This window comes from Paralichthys olivaceus, chromosome 10, assembly GCF_024713975.1.
Source record: "Paralichthys olivaceus isolate ysfri-2021 chromosome 10, ASM2471397v2, whole genome shotgun sequence".
Classification (NCBI taxonomy): domain Eukaryota; kingdom Metazoa; phylum Chordata; class Actinopteri; order Pleuronectiformes; family Paralichthyidae; genus Paralichthys; species Paralichthys olivaceus.
The window spans coordinates 2,903,994-2,925,189 of record NC_091102.1 but is presented as its reverse complement, the minus strand read 5'-3'; the positions used below and the strand labels follow the sequence as shown (position 1 = coordinate 2,925,189).

General features: G+C 43.1%; 1 protein-coding gene across 2 annotated transcripts in view; it reads left to right on the top strand.

The window, feature by feature from the left end:
* The window catches only part of kcnh3 (potassium voltage-gated channel, subfamily H (eag-related), member 3), a 74,408-nt gene that overhangs the window by 41,871 nt on the left and 11,341 nt on the right, over nucleotides 1–21,196 (top strand). The window contains exons 2-9 of one of the 2 annotated variants that reach the window (XM_069532545.1): nucleotides 6,979–7,212; nucleotides 9,736–9,870; nucleotides 11,923–12,062; nucleotides 12,941–13,262; nucleotides 14,991–15,148; nucleotides 15,647–15,848; nucleotides 18,284–18,673; nucleotides 20,872–21,071. In XM_069532545.1, the coding sequence (XP_069388646.1) occupies nucleotides 6,979–7,212; nucleotides 9,736–9,870; nucleotides 11,923–12,062; nucleotides 12,941–13,262; nucleotides 14,991–15,148; nucleotides 15,647–15,848; nucleotides 18,284–18,673; nucleotides 20,872–21,071 (1,781 nt within the window). Of the gene's footprint in view, nucleotides 1–6,978; nucleotides 7,213–9,735; nucleotides 9,871–11,922; nucleotides 12,063–12,940; nucleotides 13,263–14,990; nucleotides 15,149–15,619; nucleotides 15,849–18,283; nucleotides 18,674–20,871; nucleotides 21,072–21,196 lie in introns of both variants that reach the window. The other variant, XM_069532543.1, reaches the window with a different exon arrangement.

Below are 21,196 nucleotides of genomic sequence, written 5' to 3'. Positions count from 1 at the left end.
GAGTGGCTCTGCTTTACCAGCTTGTTCCAGTCGTAGCAGACATACGTGTTACTTGCTTCACAGGAAGAACAAAAAGTCTAGGACGCATACGAGACGTTTGAGAACCTTCAGGAGCAGAACTTTCTGGGACTCTCAAAACTTTTAAAAGCACAATATTTGCACTGAAGCAATGACTGGTCTGGACTCGACCCTGAGTCTGTGAGCTTGTGAACAGTGTTTTGTTATCATTTGCATCAAGTAACCTCAAGTCTGTTGTATAATTCAATGACAAGTTACGCAGGGTGGAAGAATTATCCTGTCACACCTCTGTTTGCAACCTCTGGTAATCCAATAATAGAAGCTCAACAATCAATACGAGCAGCATCTGCAAACCCCTCACATCTCCTGCTCTTATTCTATCTCTCAAACACACACACACACACACACACACACTCATATTCACAGACTGTCCAATCCTGTAATCATCTCAAACTGTCCAGTGTGTTAGATTATTCATCAAGGCCGTGCAGCTGCTGTGCCTTCAGGCGTGTTTGCAGGAGAGATCCCCTGCCTGTCTTCTCTGCTTCTATATCTATACACACCACGCTCACCATCCATCACACATCAAATAACCTCCGGAAATAAATAATTAGCTTTGCATATCAAATATATTCATTAATATGTACATAACTAACAGGGGCCGTGTTCCTCTGTATTTTTAAAAGAAACTTGTGGCTTTTTAAATTCCTGCAGAGACGACAAACCTGGAAAAGTGCTTTTACAGCAACTCTGAAATGCACCAGAAATAAGGGAAGAGAAAGTGAGCTGGATGAAAATGAAGTGTGAGTGACAGATTGTCAACCTCCTATGAAATGTGGCCAAAGTGTTTCCTCTCAGATGCAGAGTCATGAAGAAAAAGGAAAATATTTGAATTCACCAACAGAGACAGTTTTATGTGAAGAGAAGGATTAAAATGTCCTGACTGGAGACATTCGTCTGGACGCTGATGTTGTGAGGGACCTTTACTTCATTATATCGGTGCAGATATATGCAAAACTTTCTTTTTTAAATAAGAGTAATAGAGTTTATGTCTGTAGATCAAAACCAGGGGAAAGTCAGAGCGTCCATTTCACTGACAGTGAAGGAAACAGTGGTGAGAGCATTGATCGATGGTGTTGGGGGGGATACAGTAATGACCGCTGTCACGTTGCTAAGAGGAAGAGGAGGGCTCAAAAAAAACCCATCAGGTAATAACAGTCATTACAGATGGAAGTTACCTCCTCAGGCTGGATTTTTAGAGCAATTGCACTTTTATAAATACGTGACATTTAAATTCCTGTTCAGGAAATGTTCATCTGTGAAAGGTTCGTTCAGTGCGATGAGGAGGAGGAGGAGGAGGAGGAAGATGAGAGTAGATCGGTTGTGAGGCTGAAAGGAGCGAGTTCACGCTGTGAGGGAAGAAGCAGAAGCCGAGTTGTTGAACAGGTTGTGGATGAAGTGACTTCTTCGCTGTGGTTTGATGTTCTGGAAGCTTCTGACCGGAAGATTTTTAACATTCAACACAGTGAACTCGTTGTTTTTTTAGTGTACAACCGATGGTCACTGAGCGATTAATATATACCATCATGCACTGCACTCACAGCGCTGACGAAAAGAAAAACGGTTGAGACGAGAGAGAGAGAGAGAGAGAGAGAGAGAGCAGGATTCCACTTCTTATCTTCATCAGAAATATCTCAATGTGAATCTTGAGGATAAAGACACACGGACTCGTATCTGCAAATTTTATCACAGACACATTTGAGAATTCTTACAGGCGGTTTTTATAGCAAATGTCCGATGGTGTCGTTTTTATTTCTGTGACAGTCAGGATGTTTTCCACGTGTTTAAGAACCAGGCCTGGGAATTGTGCACTTTAATTTTCCCTTACCTTTCCCCCATAGGAATTCAATTCACGTCGGTCTGCATCTTAATTTACATCCAATCAGAATGAATGTTAGTGTGTGTTCACAGCTCTTGTGAGAGGAGATGTGTGCGGAATCTGATTTGCAGGGTTGAAGGTGCTTGAGGGTAAAGGCTCGAGGCAACACTGCCACCTGAGTCTCTCACCAAACTACCGGTGGCTGAGTTGCATTGTGGGTAGTGCAGGAAGAAGAATGTGTGGAATAAACAACTATAACGCAAAGGGCTGCCTCCTTTGTCAGCCGCATAGACCGTGACGGGTGAACCGAAAGGAGGTGGTCAGGCCCTTTTATTGCATCAAGCGTTTTTTCCCGCCATTACATCCGTCACCTAGCAACAGAGCTACGGACGACGTTTGGTTGTTTAAACACGTCGTTGTTTTTCTAACGTGTGCCGTCAGCTCTTCAGTCGAGTGATTAAAATAATTTAATCGATTAAAATAAAATTCTCCTGACTTTTCACCTCGCTTTTTTGCCGCCATTACCTCTTTGAAAAACTGTTTGTCAACGAGGCACAATGAATCATGGGATATGTTGGCCTGGGAAGGATCCACCCAGGGCCGCACTTGGAGGAAGGAGCCTTCAAATTGTAAAAGTCTATCAAGTCCACCGTGATGCAATCAGTCTTCGAATGCAGCCACGGAAGGACGCAGATTATGTCTGATTCAAGTGCAACAATCAGACCACGACTTTGTCTCTTCTCTCAGTTTCCTCACAGTATCTTTCTCTCGCTGGTGTTGAGGAACAGGTGGCGTCGTCTGGAAATGCAGCTGACTTCGGTTCATGTTGGGGGGGGGGACGGTGCATGTCCAGGGTAAACAAAGAGGAGACGCAGCCTTGGGGTGCACTCGTGTTACACAACCCATGTGGCAGAGGTGTCCAGTGCGGAGTGTGTTGATGCAGACGGTTGCACTCGGGGACAGGCTGCCGCTGAGCCTACCCAACTCGTTCCAGAGGAGGGGGGGGGGGGCCGATGCTGATGTAGGTTTTGTTATCGTCAAAGTGTGTGAAGGCTGAATGGAGGGCAGCAGAGGTGGGGTCCACTGTGGATGTGTTGGCAGGGAACACAGACGTGTGGGGATCCAGACCGGCTGCTTGTGCTTCTTTTGATGTGCAGCAGAACTAGTTTCTCCGAAAAACGCTTCGTGACACTGGTGAGTGAGAGCCACAGGGCAGAGAGAGAGAGAGAGAGAGAGAGAGAGAGCGAGCTGCATGAATAAAGTCTCGCCGTAAGGTTAACTCTTATTCTCATCACACACACAAACACACACAGATTCATATTCTGCCAAGGTGAACGTATTATATTGCACCAGGATCCAGATTCCACGGTGACTGAGTTTGTGATTTCATTAGAAATTCATGTTCTGCCCTAAAAACTTCATCCATCGCTGGAACTTCTGATGCACGAGTTGTACATTTTTCTCGACTGCAAGAACTTCAGGGAAGTGGTTCGTTTGTGCAAAGAGGAAAAAAAGTAAACTTGTACGTTCTGTACAAAAGACCTTCAGCGGGAACAGAGGATTCGCTGTGAACATGACCACGGTGCATGAAGACGAACATCACAGCAGATATTTCCTCCACTGGCTCTTGTGTTTCTGGGCAAAACAATATATAACCCACAAAAAGGAAAATCATTTCAGCACCTTGACGTTTATGATCTGGTTTGCGGCCTCGTCAGATGTTTTCCACAGAGCGACGTGCATCATGCTGCTGACAGGTTGATGAGATCTGAGAGTTAGATACACACTAATGTTCAGTCATGGCTGCGGGGCGTCATTTCTCTGGGTTCACATGCATCCAGTTTGCTCGAGCACCGTGATATCACAGTTTACACGTGTACACTGGACACGTGGAGAAATACATACATGAATACATACATTTACTTTGTCATTACATGTCCAGTATTTGTGTTTTTTCTGTTTAAACTCTGCGTTGTTCTTTCTGAGCATTTATTTTGTTGAGGGTCATCGATATAGATTTTTATGACGTACACAGGAAGGTGGCGGGAGTGAGTCACTGGCCACCTGTGATCTCGCCCATGACATTAGCTCAGGCTCAGACTCCTGTTGTTGCTAAGGAGACAAAAGTGAGCAGCAGCAGACGTCGTCAAAGTTTATCTCAGAAGTGCGTTTACTCACATAATGAAAAATGTTGAGGCAGCCTTCTCTTGTTTTGAAGCCTGTGGACCTTTATTTTAACAGTAGAGATAAAAAAAAAAGGACCAGCAAGAAGAACTATTTTATTTCTTTATTCCTAATTTCACAAGAAAGAACATCTCATTAGACCAGCGGTCGCCAGCCTCTCTGTCTGATTGTGGCTAAATGGAGTTTATGAACATCTCACATGGCTTTTATTTGGTTTTCTATGATTCCTGTTTCATCATCCTCCTCTAACCTGCTCCAGCTCTTCACCAAGGTCACAGTCAGAAAGACGGAGCCTGATTAAAAGTCGAGCTGACTCTCTGAGGTGTTGATGGTGTGTGTTCAGGAATAGTTTGTATTTCCTTCAGGCTGCAGTGAAGTCTGGGTAGCGGGAACAACGTGTGTCACTCAGACCGTGCTCCATAAAATCAGCTGCTTTTAATGATTCACGAACACGCTCTTATTTGCATTATTACTGAATAAAGACACATGCAGAGAGATACAGGGTTTTAAGTCTGCAATTTGATGGATTTTAGTCCAAATGTCCTGCAGCTCTTTTCCGTAAGATACGAGGACAAACAGTCAAAGAGATAAAAAAAATACGGCAAATTAATAACCATTAATAGAAAAGTATAAATTACATCACTTTATAAATACGCTGCCCGTCCTTGCACATCAGTTACAGCCCTTGTCATTAGTAATGAAAGACAGAAATATCAGAGGCGACGATGCTGAGCCTCCGTGGAGAACCACAGAGGCCACGAGGTGGAGAAAGACACGTGGATCAGGAAAGTCGTTCAGAGAAGACGAACATGAAACCTGTTTCCAGGCAACGGAGACCATCGTTCTGCTTGATCATATTAGATTGTGGTCGGACACGTTGTTTGTTGACTTTGTTTTTATTTCTGTTTTTCCTCCTCTGTGCTGATCCTTGTGTCGCTGTAATATTAATTAACACCACAGGTATAAATAATCTGGTCCAGAGGGACAAGGATTTCTTTCCGTCACTGCCGACAAATCAAACGACCGAAACTTGTGTCTCCAAAGATTCAATATCTTCATCTTCACTGTTCCTCTGGGTTTTGTTCATGTTGAACCAAAAGAGAGATTTCTAAAAAAAAAAAAAAGCAAAATGTGGCTCAATATGTGACTCGATCAATACGACAGAATCAATACGCTGCAGCTGTGGGTAAACTTTGTCATGTGAAATCATCGAACCACCATCAATCAAATCCATATGAGTGTTTATTTGGACCCATGGTTGATGTTGGATCTTGTATCTAACTACTCTCTTACGCACAGAAGACGTTTTTTTCCATAAATCTATAACAAATTCAATGTTTCCCGTGAAAGAGCTGAAGGAGATTTCTACAGTTCACACACCAACACTGGGTTCATAACGACCCTTCGTCTCGAGGGCATCTGCAGATTGCTCGCTACGAACGCACGGGGTTAATTTGTATTTTTTCTCTGTGTGGCTTGTTCTTTAAAGATTTACCTGCTCGGTGAGGAAGTAGCTGGAGGCTCAGAGCCGCGGAAAGGGTCGGAGAGTCAGTCGATATCGAAGCTTTGATTAATGTTTGGTTAATTTTGGTCTTTTCATGGGATTTGTTGAGTCTGAAAAATAATGTGCCAGACTTATTAGTAAGTCATTATAAGTTTGGCACGAAAGTATGAAATTTTAAAATGCAGTCAGAGGAAAAGAACATCTTACACAAAGTCTGTACGATTCTGAATGTATTTATTAACGCGGCTTAACAGCGTTTTAATATTGTCGCGTAATTACTGCGGTCGCCTTTCGAAGCTTCGGCCTCGTAGCGTCTCGTGCGCGGTTGCATATCCAGGCACAGAGCGCCGGATGATGTCAGGGTCAGTTCCCGCAGGAGGAAGAGCAAAGGCCTGTGGGGATTTTCAGGAAGGGGATCTCCACCTTCTCTGTGAGGTGATGTTGTCATCACCGGAGAGAGGAAGTGTGTGAATGTGTCAGACAAAGGAGTAATTAGCTAATGAGAGGCATCGCTGTGTGTTGAGAGTGACACAGAAACATGGATCCTACCTCCGTCTGCTCCTTTCTCTCTGACTGCAAAAGTTCCTTGTCTTAACATTTAAAATGAGCTCAAAGCAACAGAGATTATGAAACAACACACACACACACACACACACCTCATGCATCATTATTAGGTCTTGAAATATTTACGCAGAGGGCTCACAGGCTCCTAGAACTGATGAATCAATGAGAACGTCTGAGCGCAAAGTAATAAATAGTCCATTTTAGAGCGTTCACCCATCTACGTGCCAGGGCCAATCAACTGAATATGCACCGGCAGTATTTTCCACTTGTTATTTATACACACACACACACACACACACACACACACACACACACACACACACCCATCTACTGATCTACAGCCTCAGAGTGTGGCTGTGTAAACAGAGCATCATGTTCCTGTGTGAGTCAATTAATGAACCTCAAAAGTCCTGTCAGTGTTCACCGTACCCGACCAATTCTTGTTATAGATCCTCCTCTCTCTCTCTCTCCCTCCCTCCCTCCCTCCCTCTCTCTCTCTCTCTGATTATTTTTGAAATTAATTAACGTAGAATCCCTGTTGTCACATGTCGTGACTCTTTCTTTGACTGGTTAGATGTTGACGTTGGATTATGTTTCGAACTCGAGCTGCAGATGTGAGACGTGTTGTGCGTAGTAAATTGAAAATGTCTTTGAAGTTTCTCAGTTTTGGACGATAAAAGTCTCTGTAACATAAAGATCGTGAAGAGAAATAAAAATAACACAATAACAAACAGCTTTTACTTCTACCTTCAGGTTGTTGCTGATTGGATGGACGCACAAACAGTATGAAACTATATAATGATAATTGATCTCTCCTCTCTCCTCACAGACAGTAACTTTGTTCTGGGAAACGCCCAGGTGCAGTCGCTCTACCCCATCGTCTACTGCTCCGATGGCTTCTGCGAGCTCACCGGCTACGCCCGCGCCGAGCTCATGCAGAAGAGCTGCGCGTGCCACTTCCTGTACGGCCCGGAAACGAGCGACCGGTCGACGGCTCAGATCCAAGGAGCCCTGGACGAGAGGAAGGAGTTCAAGACCGAGCTGGTCTTTTACAAGAAGGAAGGTGAGACGCGAAGGAATCAAAGTGCTGGTTTGTTGTTTCGCTTTTACTTTATGTTTGGCTGAAGAAAAGGAAATGAAGTGTTCATGTGGACTCGTCTTGTCCAGATCAACACCAAAAGTGATGTCTCCTCTGTCCACCAAGTTTTATGAAAATCTGGTAGGTAGTTTTGTGTAAACACATAGACGGTTAAAAGAAATAATCAAACAATATGTACTTCACAGTTGCTGTGTGCAGCCGAAGCGATATTTCCAGCTCACGCACTCATGATGTGGCCCATAAAGTTTTTACCATCACTGCGGACAGACAAACCTCATAGTTTCAGCTGTCCACGAACCTGCAAGTGGCTTGTTATGTTATCTTTCACTCTTTAGCTTTTACCATGCTCCGATATTTAATGGGTTGTGTTTTGGGTCACCTCAACAGAATTTTATGGAAACAGGTTCCGTAGTTTTTACATAATCCTGCTAACAGTTGGAGACATTACCTTCTTGGTGGAGATAATTAATATGTTCGCATTTGACTGTGGTTCTTTAATGTGCACGGTTGAAAGAGCTTTTTCCTCACAGCGGCAGCCTCGTGCTGTTCATCACGTTTCAGCTGTCAACATTCAGCCAAACAAAGAATTTTAAATGGTAAAAAAAAAAAACACGTATGAAGCTCAGACGCTGCAGGAAACAGTTTCCACCCTGTGGTTTGTCCAGATCTTTAGAAGGAGCTGACGGAAGAGAGATGAAGTGAAAAGGAGGAGTGTGAATGAAGAGCTGAAAGAAGAAGAAACCTTCCTCTCATTCATCCGCTCTTAATTAATTATTGATAAATCAAAGCTGTGATGAATGATGCATGTGGAGAACGATGAGTGAGGAGGTGAAGAGGAGTCACATGTAACAGAGTCACATCTGCCGCTCTGAGATAGAAGCCTGTTCTGCAGACGTCCATAAAACAAACACGCAAATTACAAAGGAGAAGGGTTTCAGGCTCTCCGTGCGCTCGCATTAGCATTAGAGCTTTTCTCCAGGGGAACGAGCGGAGAAAGAATAAACACATTTATATCCAGCTCTCTCGCTGAAGCCTCGGGCGCAGTTTTACAATTGCATTTAGACCTCGACCCTCATTATATATTCATGACAACGGGATTTACTGTACAACACAGGACATTTGGCATCAGCAGCTCTTTTAACTACGGGGCCAATAAATGCACAGGACAAACACAGAATCACTGAACAAGTACTTTTTAAGCTAATATCATGATTTGCAGTAGTTTATAAAGTTTATTAAGGTTTGTATAGGATATGAAGGAGAGCATGTCTGTCCTTACAAGGCCTCAATCAAGAGTTTAAAATAAAACATATTTATTTCAATCTAGTCTTGTTAAGGATTTAAGCTTCTTGTTCCTCTCAATCATTACAGCACACAGATTTTCGAGATTCAAAACTTTTTCTAAGGTGCTGCTTTGTTTTGTTCGTACTTTTAAACTTTCGGAAGACGTGCACACGTACGACAGAAGCCTCCGTCTGATACGTATCTATCTAAAGTCGTACTTCTGCTGTTTTTTGCGTCTTTAAACATATTCTGCTCATACTCAGGACGTTCTTCATCAAGATTACACAGAATCCACTGGACGGACTATTATGAAACTTGTGAGAACATGTGATCCGGGTCAGGAAAGAAGAAGAATTCAATTTTCAGTTAATTTAATATTGTGAAGTTTATCAACATCATCTTTTCTCCGTCCACCTACAAATGACACGGAGGTGAAATCAGTCGGGGAAACTGTCTGTACGGTTTCTGGTGAAATTAAATATCCCTGCTACGTTAATGACAACGTGCTCCAGTGAATTAACAATAATCAACATCAGGTTTATCCTCAGAGCTGGTTCACGGTTATTCATGTGGAGTCCGAGCAGCCGACAGTAGTTTTTACTGTCTCTGTTTTCCACCGTGTTCCGGCTAAAGGGACATATCCAGCCTCAATATGAGCCTCGATGTTTTTATTGAGCTAATCCTCCGCCCGCTTATTGAAATGCATCATGAACATACATGATCCGCCGCTGGGTATTAGTCCCGGGGGAGGACCAGAGCCGGCCGTGCACGAAACGCAGCTCATGGTGTCACGAGTCGGAGATTACAGGTGAGTAACACAAAACCAAAGCAGCTTGTTTCAGTCTGATTTCATGTATTAATGGAGCAGCCAGCAGGGGTCACTGATTCTGATTCATTATCGGATTTAAAGGATGAGTCCGATGTTTTTCTTTGTACCAACAAACAAAAGACCGAAACGACAATGGATCAGTTCTGCAGAAAGAAACGACTTGTTGACGAGAGAGATCAGAGGAGGAAAAAGAAAAGAACGTCGTCTCTGAATGAACAACACGATCAGTGTTGAGGTGGAGACAACGTCGGGTTCCTCCTCAGGTTCTGCTCCGGTCGGCCAGAAACAGAAGCGTGAGGCTGCAGTGACACAGAGAGCAGCTTTGATCCTGGATGATGAAACATTTGATGTCTGTCTGTGTGCGTTCTCTGCAGGTTCACAGTTCTGGTGTCTCCTGGACATCGTGCCCATCAAGAATGAAAAGGGTGAAGTGGTTCTGTTCCTCGTGTCCCATAAAGACATCTCCGACAAGAAGAAGGACCAGGATCCAGAACACGGACCCGACACCGGTGAGTTTAAAGACACAACATCGTTCCTGCTCACAGTTCTGGTGCTGGACAGTAAAGATGATTGACACTCAGATACTCAGTTGCAGAAGGAGGTGAGACAGAAGGTGTTGATAGATGCAATAACTGAAATTCTCAACTTTAAACTGTCAAAGATTTGAAATAACAACAAGCACAGTTGTCTCTAATACCTCCACAGTTTATTATGTGTTATGGCAGCTGCTGTAGTTTCCATGTTACACATTCACCCATTCAAATAAAAAAATCTTCCTCAGTGACTCATCTTCGCTTTGTTTTCTCTTCAGCTGTGAAGAGTCACAACAGCTTTTATTACAATTAGGAGTCGATTAATAATTTTAATAGCTCTTATCTTTTCCATCTCTCATCTTGCGCCTTCTCCCCGGTGTAAATCTCACCCTGAATAAATAAATACATGTCTGTTTGAAAATTACATTGATATGAATGAGCGCCTGTGATAAAGTGCACGTGGCGAGACAGAGATAAAACACACGTTTCATCATCCAGTGTAAAATGTGCAGATGTGAGCTAATTAGAAGCATTGAGGAATTAACTGATGCTGGAAATATGCAAATATACAGATGTTGCCTCTCAGACTTTGGGACGTAAAAATACGTCTTGTGAAATGTTCTCATTGTTACGATAAATGAAAACAAAACAAGATGTTTGTGACAAAGTTAGCGACGTTAAAAACAAACAAGTGCAAACAGGATTCATGTCGTCAGAGTGAATCTGCCGCAGGCGTCACAGTCGATGCTCAAACTAATTCACACGGTTCTCATATAACATTAGTTGTTTAATGTAAAATTAATTTTGCATAAAACCGGATCAACAGAAATATATTAAGCTCATGAATCTGTTGTTGTGTTTTTTCTTCTTTCTGCACAAATTATTGATTTGACCCTTTGCCTGAAGTTGTTTTTACACTCGGTGAAAAAAGTAATCAAGTCTCTTTCGATGAAGGAGCTTGTTAAATGTTTTTTTTTTTTTAGATTTGCTGGGTCTCTCATTTGGCTCGAATATCTTATCACTTTACTGCGGAAACGTTTGATAACCGACTCTCGTACGCTGTGAGCTGTGTTTTACAAACCGCATGAGTTACGACATTTTACATTCAAGCGTCAGACGAACAATGAAATGGACGGAGAGCAAAGACGGGGGACAAAAGAGGGGTCCAGCGGTTTCTATTTTCCAAATCATTGCTCTGACATGACTATAACTGTTAATATTCAGTTTTCAGCGGAAGTTCTGTGAGAAGAAAATGAAAGATGGAAAAGGTGACAGGTAGAAAATGAGGGAAAGGAAAGACTTTGACATTTCTGGTGAGACGGATCGACACAAACAAACTCATTCACCTGCCGACCGGCTGAACGTCTCACTTATGGCACTTTGCTCGACGTGATGTGAGTTGTTGTTGTTTTTTTAAAAGCAGAATGTGTCGGTGAGATTGACTCGGAGTGAAGAGGCTGACGACAGTGAAAGATCTGACTGTTTAATTGTGCTCAAAGAAACAAAGGAACTGTCAAGATAAACAGTCCTTTTATAATCAGACTGTTATTCACTTCAGCTCACACTTGTTGGTTTTTTAAGTGCTCATGTCGACAGCAAGCGAGCGGATAATGTTTGAAATGAGATTTTTAAATACAAGTACTCGACCTAACAACCGATATTTTACAAAACACAATGTTCTTCTCTGGTGTTTGACAGATAAAATGTTTGTAGTCATGTTTGTGACATCATGTAACTGACAGAGACACAAACGTGCATGAATGAAATTAAATGAAATGTAAAGTGGAAATGAAGAGGGAGAGACGTTCCATCTGGATTCACGACTTCCGGAATCGAACCTGTATGTCTGAGCCCTTGTGAGATGATCGAAACATAGATCCTGAAGAAAGTCGAACCTTCCACACTCACCTGTCAACATCTGCAGGTTGAGAGAAGCTGCTGTTGGTGTGTTGAGGATGAGACGGACTCTCGTCTGAGGTTGTAGTTTGAATTGTGTCTCATCTCAGCACGTTTCCTTCTCCTCCGCAGACGAGGAGACGGGTCTGGAGGTGCACCAGGTGACACGCCCGCCAGGCTTCAACGCCAACCGGCGCCGCAGCAGAGCCGTGCTCTACCACCTGTCGGGACACCTGCAGAAACAGGACAAGAGCAAACTGAAGATCAACAACGTGAGTCTCTGCGTGTTTCATCTGTTCAGATGTTAATTATTTCTGTTCTTTATTCTCAAGAAAAATAAGTTTTTTAATATATAAAAAAAGATGAAAATACAAGAAGGAAAGTTTAGTTTAACATTTTGACTTTAACCTTTTTCAATGAGCAGCTCGTTTGTCTTTTTTCTTCACTTGCCATTTAAGCAGAAGCTTCTTTTTTTTCTGAGCCAATCATTGTAAGAAGCAGCTTCACGATAACTTTATGACTGATGAGGACATTTGATATCTTCTGTTCCCTTCGTTAAAAACATATCTTTCACTGAAAAAAGGTACAAACTGACAGATAATGAGTTTTCTGGAGTTTGTGTGTATCACTTAGATAAAGTCTAAATGCAACAGCCCTGAAATAAATGAAGGTTATGATATTCAGCGTTTGGTGAAACCGTTGATTCAGTGTCATGGTCGTTCTGAAGTGATGTTAAATTACAGCGTTTTAGTTATTTAGTCGATCCTCATTGACATAAACGTGAAAAATAACTCACGGTGAAATGTAACAAGAAGAAACTGAACAATATTATGCTCATAAAAGGACTGTGATGTATCTGACTGCATTAATGTTGAGCTACGTGCAAACAGGAACCTAATTATCCGTTTGAAACTATTTTCCCAGATTGCCTTATTAAATCTACGCAGATAAAAATCCTCCGAGTTACAAAAACATTTTCCCCAAATCATTTTATATCTTCTGCTGCCATTTCATTAAAACTGTCAAATATAACAAAGTTAAAGTCCATTAAATCAAATGAAAACATTTAATAGTCAGTAAATTATTATTTATCAATGTAGATTTTATTCACACTGTAATTTTTGCCTGTCATCCCTTTCATCCGACCCAGAACATGTTCGGAGATAAGCCTCCGATCCCGGAGTACAAAGTAGCAGCCATTCAGAAATCCCGCTTCATCCTCCTCCACTATGGAACCTTTAAGGCCGGCTGGGATTGGTTGATTCTGCTGGCAACTTTCTACGTGGCCGTCACCGTGCCCTACAACGTGTGCTTCACCGTGGTGGGGGGGCGGGATGATGTCGGCGGTAGCAGCGGCGGTAGCAGCGGCGGTAGCAGCAGCGGCGGCAGCGGCGGCGGCGGCGGCAGCAGCAGCGCCCCCCGGAGCCCGCCCAGCGTCAGCGACATCCTCGTGGAGATCCTGTTTATTTTAGGTGAGAGTTTACTGTGTCCACACGCACCAACATTTCTGCCACGAGATGGTTTCAGTCCCATCCTGAAATCACATTCCAGACGTTCTCAGACACGAACAACACAGCAGCAGCAGATCCTCCGCTCAGAAACATCTGGAGCGTTCAGGTGAGGGCTGTTTGGACACCGGCCTTTATCACCAGAACCTCTCTTGACATCATCGTCACTTCCTCATCCTGAGATATTTGTTTTTTCTTTATCTGTCGCCTGTTAGAAACTTCATCAACGCGGTGAGTCCTCCGGACGATCTCCTGCCGTGATCTCACATGGGCTCAGTGGGACATTCTCCAGAGTTTGTCCGAGTGAGCTGGCAGGAGGAGTCAGGAGAGTGTTCAGTTCAGTGCAGGTCTGAAAGCAAGCAGCTTTAAATTCACTAGAGCCTGACTCTCCAAAGAAAGAACTGAATAATTCTTTCCTGACTCGTCCTCCAAGTTTCCTGTGATTCCATCAAGTTTTTTTTTTCTTACGATGAAACAAACCAACCGGGTGAAAGCAGGACCTGCCGAGTTTTCTTTTATCTGTTAACGTCAGTAATTAACACGACTTAGTGACTCTGAGAATCCTCCATTTGTTCATCGTCCACCGCCCCTGATGGAAACTCAATAAATATCTGAGAGGCTCATCGGTCATAATATAAGTTTTTATGAAGTTTTTAAATGACGCGTACGCAGCAGTGAACAGATATGAATCATTTGTTTCCGAGAACACAACAGGTCTCTTTGTTCCCGGCCCCGTCTGTAGGAAACTTGGATGAGCGCTCGTCATTGGACAATTTCCCTTAATGGAAAACAGTGAACACGAGCTCGCCATCAATAAACTTCTCCAATGAAATTATATGAGCCACACGCAGTTAAAAGGCCGACTCCTGTCAGTCGCTATTTCATTTGTTAGAAGTAAACAGGTCGGTGGGGTTATCAATACGTTCACCAATAGTGGATTAAAACTGATGCCAGGTCTGATTATTTATTAATTTCTGTTAATACGCTGTTTTTAATTAATTAATTACAACCTTAATACACTTATTAAGAGAAATATTAATTAAAATGTAAGATTATTTGGACTTCTACAACTGTATCTTACTTCACTGCGTTCACTGTTTATTCCATTAAATTCTGATCGTAGAGCATCAACTCACAACTTATATCATCTCAAGGTTGTTGACACAGTAGATGAGGGAGTTTAGAGGAAAACAGAAACAGTAAATACAGAAATCAAACATAGAAAATAGATCAAATATACACACGTGTGGATAATGTGTTTACAAATCTGAAAGAAACGTCAGAAAACAGTACAAACAGTCATGTTTCCAGTATAATATCGACATTTTAAAGAGACCTGGTGATATTTTCAAGCGATCACACAGATTGTCTAAGTGAAAAGGTGAGACGATAGAATGAAATAAGATCTGGTGGTCAGAGGGTCTCAGAGATCAGAGACGCTCAGAGACAAAACACCAGGACAGGACAGACTGCAGGAGACATAACTGGGACATTAACTCCTTTCATCTGTTGACATCTTATATCAAGCCTGAGTGTTCATGCGCATATCACGAGACTACAACTGTCAGGTTTTTAAAATCCATCGTCGTCCGTGTTCTTCGTAGCCGTGTGATGATCATGTGACAGCAATCACGTCCTGTCGAGGTGCTAACTCCTGCTGTCGCCTCCTGCTGTTGTTGTCGTCCTCTGCAGACATTGTGCTGAACTTTCGAACCACTTTTGTGAGCACGTCGGGTCAGGTAGTGTACGATGCCCGCTCCATCTGCGTTCACTACGTCACCACCTGGCTCTTTGTCGATCTCATTGCCGCCCTGCCCTTTGACCTGCTGTATGCTTTCAACGTCAGCGTGGTGAGTCTCCTCTGTGTGTGTGTGTGTGTGTGTGTGTGTGTGTGTGTGTGTGTGTGTGTGTGTGTGTGTGTGTCTGTTTGCATTATCACAGACGAACAACGTGTGACAGATTGAAGAGTGTGTGACTAATCAAGCTACTTAATTCACCTCATATCCTCGTTTCTTTGCGAGAGAGAGAGAAACGCACACTCTGTCTCCTGCTGTCATTCTCCACACTCCCAGAAAGAGAGAAAATAAATTTACAATGTCTCAGACTCTCGTGTGGATTTGTTGCATCCACGTTTCGAGCAAACTGTTGTTCAGACGAATGATGCTCAGCTAATCTGTTAGCTGCTGCAGATCCTGCTGCGTAAAATCACCGCACAGGCAAACTAAGCACCTGTAATAAAAACCTGTAATGTTTTAAAGATGACATCTTCGGTGCTGCATGTGTGTGTGTGCGCGCGTGTGTGTGTGTGTGTGTGTGACCAGATGTGTTGTGTATCTACATCTGTCCAGTACTTTGGGGTCCACCTGTTGAAGACGGTGCGGCTGCTGCGGCTGCTCCGGCTGCTGCAGAAGCTGGAGCGGTACTCTCAGTACAGCGCCGTGGTCCTGACGCTGCTCATGTCCATGTTCGCTCTGCTCGCTCACTGGATGGCCTGCGTCTGGTACTTCATCGGCCGCAAGGAGATCGAGAGTGCGGGCTCCTGGGATATCGGTCAGTATGAACTTTTCTTCAACAATACACGGAGTTAGAAGTACTTTTACTCAGCTGCTGAGGTAACTGTACTTCTTATATATGTGGGTTTCACCAGATAGGACGTTGTCACTTTTCTTCAAGAAAATTATTAATTATTTTTGAATTATGCTTTTGCTTTAATTTGTAGGAGAACAGATGTTTAAAGATGACGTGTTGTTGTTTAACTGGTGTGATTTTATAAAGAACCATGAACCGTCACTTCCTGGAGTCTTGATGTTCCCTGTTTCAAAGATCTGGTACCCAGGTTATTAATTGCTGAAGAAGCATCATGGTCCATTTCCTCTGGGTTGAGATCTTTTTTGTTTTTCACTGTAACCATCCTGCTCACATGTTTTTCTGTACAGTCCTGTTACTTCTATTTTTCCATGTCTTCCTCCACGTCCACTGAGTCATTCTCCCTCCATCTCTCATTGATTCGCACAGAGCCACCGATCATTATCCTTTCAGCAAACCACATAACGACAGGAGTCAATTCACATGAGCCGTCCCTCAATTTTTTACAATTTAGAGAGATGACAGGAATCCAGGGGACGGCAGAGACAGTCTGACCTTAACCTGACACCAGCTGTGATTAACAATAAAGGTCTGATATCGGCGTTTCCATACGTTTAACTGCTCCGTCTTTCAATTGGCTCGTACTTAGGAGAGATTCAGCGGAAACATGGTCCTCATGGAGCTGTGGTTGTTAAACGAGCCACAGTCGACTGAAGTGGACGGAACAAGAGGACAGAGACGTGGATGTAACATGTTGCATATCTTGTCGAACAGACCGCAGCTCGCCAGAGTTTTGTCTTTCTATAAACAGTTGTTGTGAGGACGCTCAAGTGTTTTTCTAACGGGAGCTGAAGTTGTTTTGTGCAGTAACAAAGTAAATGTTAAATCTGTAGTGGATTCGTCTTGTGGAAATAAGTGAGTTGAACTCCAGGGACGTGTTTTACAGACAGACTGAGATAAAGTATTAGAACTTTATTCCAACACAAACTGTTTCTGTTTGTAAATCCTGGTGTGACGCTGGCATGAGGTTGATCAGGACCCTGGAGAGCTCCTCTGAATTCAGCCAGCTCTGCTCCACAGAGACATCAGCACCTTGGACAGAGAGAATCATTATCATATCTTTATTTATATTTATTCATATACCTTTAATTAAATATCTTTATTTATTTATATTTATTCATATACCTTTAATTAAATATCTTTATTTACAAGTTAGAGATCAACCAGTTTGATGAAAAGTCTTTCAGAGATGTTAACCGGACTCTAGATAATTTCATGGCAGCTGGTCAGGTGTTTTTTTGTGCAGGTGAATTCCAGAGAATAGCTTCACTAGATTAAAGTCCCAGAGCTGCATCACTATTTCCCTCCATGTCCCCTCGTGTATTTTGTGTTGCGTGTTCTGATCCACATGCGTGTTGTATAGTCGGCCCCGCATTTCCTGCAGGTGACGGAGGTTAAGTTGTGCTAATGACAAAGTAATTAGGAAACTACTCAGGTGTTAAATCCTCTTAATGCTGTTGGTTTAGCTGCTGGAGTGGAACTCTCCACTGTCACTCCTGCTTATTTATACTGCCAGGCTGGTCTGTCTGTACTGAGCACGCACACACACACACACACACACACACACACACACACACACACACACACACACACACACGGTCAGAGCTGGAATGTGAGATGCCAGAGATCAATGAGCGAATGCATCCATTATTCATGTTCCCCGGTTTTGCTGTCTTTCTTTTTCTGACTCTGCTGCCAGTGGCTCTGCTGGGAATCACTTCTCAACTCGTTTACTCACATCCCTCACTTCCTCCTTTCAACCCTGCCTCCTTATTTCCTACCTCCTTGGGTCCATTCACTTGTTTTCTCTCCTACCTTCCTCTAAAGCTGAGCTGCTTCCTTGGTATTTGTAAGATTTTCTTGAATCCTCCGTCTCTTTCATGCAGTTCAGTGAAATAAAGTCATCGGAGTTTGTCAAAGAAAATGTTGACTTTTATTTTATGTCTTAATGTTGACGCACAGGCTCGTTTCTCAAGCTCGAGGAACATTGATATGTTTATTTGTTTAAGATGAGAAATTATTATCTGGTTTTGTTAAACTTAATATGGATGAGCAGAATGAGGAAAGTCTCACGGTAGCGGAAGCAAAACTCAGGTCGTAATACCTCAAAAACTTTTATGCTTCGGACTCTAGTAGAATCTATAGCTGCTGAAGAAATGAAGAGGAGTAAAACCCTCGATATTTCACCAGGAGGTGAACGGAGCAGAAAATATTCAGCTATAAATGCTCTTCAGGGGAAGTTCTGTGCTCAGGTGATAACATGCCTCAGTGCAGGGGAAATAAAAAAAGGATTTTCTATATTAATGTCTTCACTTTTTATCTCTCTCTCTCTCTCTCAGGTTGGCTCCATGAGCTGGCCAAGCGTCTGGGTACCCCTTACCTGTCCCCACTGACGGCACTGGTCCCCTCTCCAGTCGGCAGCCTCCCGGCCAACAGCAGCAACAGCAGCGGCGGCAGCAGCCACTGGAACGTGTTGGGGTCAGAGGTCGGGGGCCAGGCCTCCTGGAACTCTAGCCAGTATTATGGAAACATGTCGGGGGGTGAGGCCGTGTCGGGGACAGCCACCGGCGGCGCGGGCCTCGGGCTGCTGGGCGGCCCGTCGATGCGTAGCAGCTACGTGACATCGCTGTACTTCGCTCTGAGCAGTTTGACCAGCGTGGGGTTTGGAAACGTCTCGGCCAACACGGACTCTGAGAAGATCTTCTCCATCTGCACCATGCTCATAGGAGGTAAAAACAAATCTACCTCCTCGTTTGTATTCATCTACTTTAGAGCTCGGTCCTCCGCTCTCAGCCTGAAGTGTCCGCTCTTCATCTGGAGCCAGACATCAACACAGCTGAGCACGTTTCCTTCTGTCTTTAAAATTCATCCTTTTTCATATTCGGGACAAACAATAGATGCAAACACGCACATTCACTATCTCATTAGTCTCACTGCGTTGATCGAGAGGCTGACGAACACGTTTGGCTTTCATCTGTTTGGTTTTTAAGAGGACTGTTAAAACTTTGGACTCGAGTCAAAAAGCAAGTCCTTAGTTTCTGGCTCATATAAAAAAATAATTCATAGCTTTGCAGGATGATACAAACATGTCGTCCCCAAGCTAATTTCTCAGCTTCTTATTATGACCTTTATATTTTATAGTTTGTCCTCTTGATATTAACTAATGCAGTGAAGTGAACAATGCGTTAATGAAGAGTAATGCGAGGCACAACAGTGAAATCTTAGTCTTTTACATTATTATTATTATTAATTATTTTACGTGGTATTTTCTCCCAGGAACCAGGTCTGTGAGCTGTGATATAAAATGTGACTGTTCTCTCCTTCTTATTTATTAATTGCACAGTAAAAGGTTTTAAAAACCCTTTTCCTCCCCGAGCTGTTTCCCTGTGCTGTGCTCAGTGTTTCTGAAAACACCACGAGTGTAAATTCTTTCTTGTTTCCCGTAAAGCTGCTGCTTCCTCCTTCCTCCGCGGTTTCTTCTGAAGTTAATGTTCCAGAATAAAGTGATAAATGAAGAAAAACGTAAAATAGAGGAACTGTAAAAGTTGTTTGCCGAGAGAAATGTTGAGATTTATGATCAGCTCAGGTGAACATTAAGTGGGCTGTTAATGGACACACACACACACACACACACACACTGCAACTGCGACAGTCCACTGAAGATGCTTCTTTTCACCAATAAATAACACAAATTATTTTTCCAGGTTTTTACTGAGAGTCTGGAAACATGTGTCGCTCACACGTGTGTTGCTCGACAACAAATCTCACTCTCAAACAACTCGGGACGACCATCGAAGTCAAATCCCTCAACCAACATTGTCCTTATCAGAAAAAGATTCATCCATAATAGTTTATCTCAGTAAAATCCAAACTCCTTAGAGTTAGAATGTGACTTCTCAATGAGCGAGACGTGTGTAATGTTGTGTAACATTTTTAAAAATGTGTATAAATAACATATTTCAGCCATTAGACTGCTGCAGTTGCCCCATCACATTACATTACTGCATACACCCACATTTTAAAACTCAGCATCCAGATGAATTCCCCTTCAATGATTCTGAAATTTGTGATGTATCCTCTTGATTTTTAGTTTCATGACACTAATACTCTGGAAGTTGGATTTCTGTTGTGGTTCAATCTCACGTCCACGATGTTATCGCTGTGAATACTTTATTTAGATTTAAGTTAAGTGATTGAGGGACAGAGAGGAAAGAGAGGAGCTTCAATACTTTCTCTGAGTTTAGGTCTTTTTCATGATGCTCTGCCCTTCAGCTGCACCTGAAAGACATTTGGACATTTTTACACCAGATGTGGGGGGGGGGGGTCACTGTGCCTGCAGGATGGAGTCATTAGTCTGGGTGTCAGTGGAGTGTGGAAGTGTCCTGAGGTCTAAACGCTGTTTCAGCAGCTTCTCTGTTCACACACGATTCAGATTTAGTGACAGAAACTGCCGTTAAATCCAGTCAGGAAACGACATCATAAAACAAACTCTTCTGCTTCTCTCGCAGTTTTTTTTCTGTTTACACTCAAACAAGTGACCGTTGAAGTATTTCGTAAACTGTATACCACACAGTCCTCACGCCGGAGCTGCTTTTGACTTGTAAATAATAGATTTGTTGATTTGAAATGAAGGTTTTATTTAACACAGGACTCTTTTTATCTCAGCAGTGAGTGACTGCTGTGTTGTGGAGCTGTAATCCACTTCAGCCGGAGCTTTACACTGGTTTCAGAGCAGCTAAGTCGTTTTTTAAGCCGTTTGCCTTTTCACTTCTTGGGGCTTATGAAGACGTCCTGTGAAGCTTCCCGCTGTGCAGGTGCATTGTGGGATTTTCCTGAGGGCCACTCTTGATAGAGACCATTCAGATCACTTGGTAATTAACTATGATGCATGTTAAAGGAGTGAAGGAACCTTCCTTCTGTCTTCCAGCACTGATGCATGCAGTGGTGTTCGGAAATGTGACGGCCATCATCCAGAGGATGTACTCTCGCCGCTCGCTCTACCACACACGCACCAAGGACCTGAAGGACTTCATCAGGGTCCATCGACTGCCCAAAGCCCTGGAGCAGCGCATGCTGGAGTGTTTCCAGACCACGTGGTCGGTCAACAACGGGATAGACGTCAGTGAGGTGAGGAGAGTTCTTCCAGAGTTTCAGGTTCATATGTTCAGATTCTGAAATCTACAAGGGAGATTTCTACTCCAACAAAATGGAGGTGAAATGTTGGTCGTGCTTATTGTTCTGATGGACGTTTG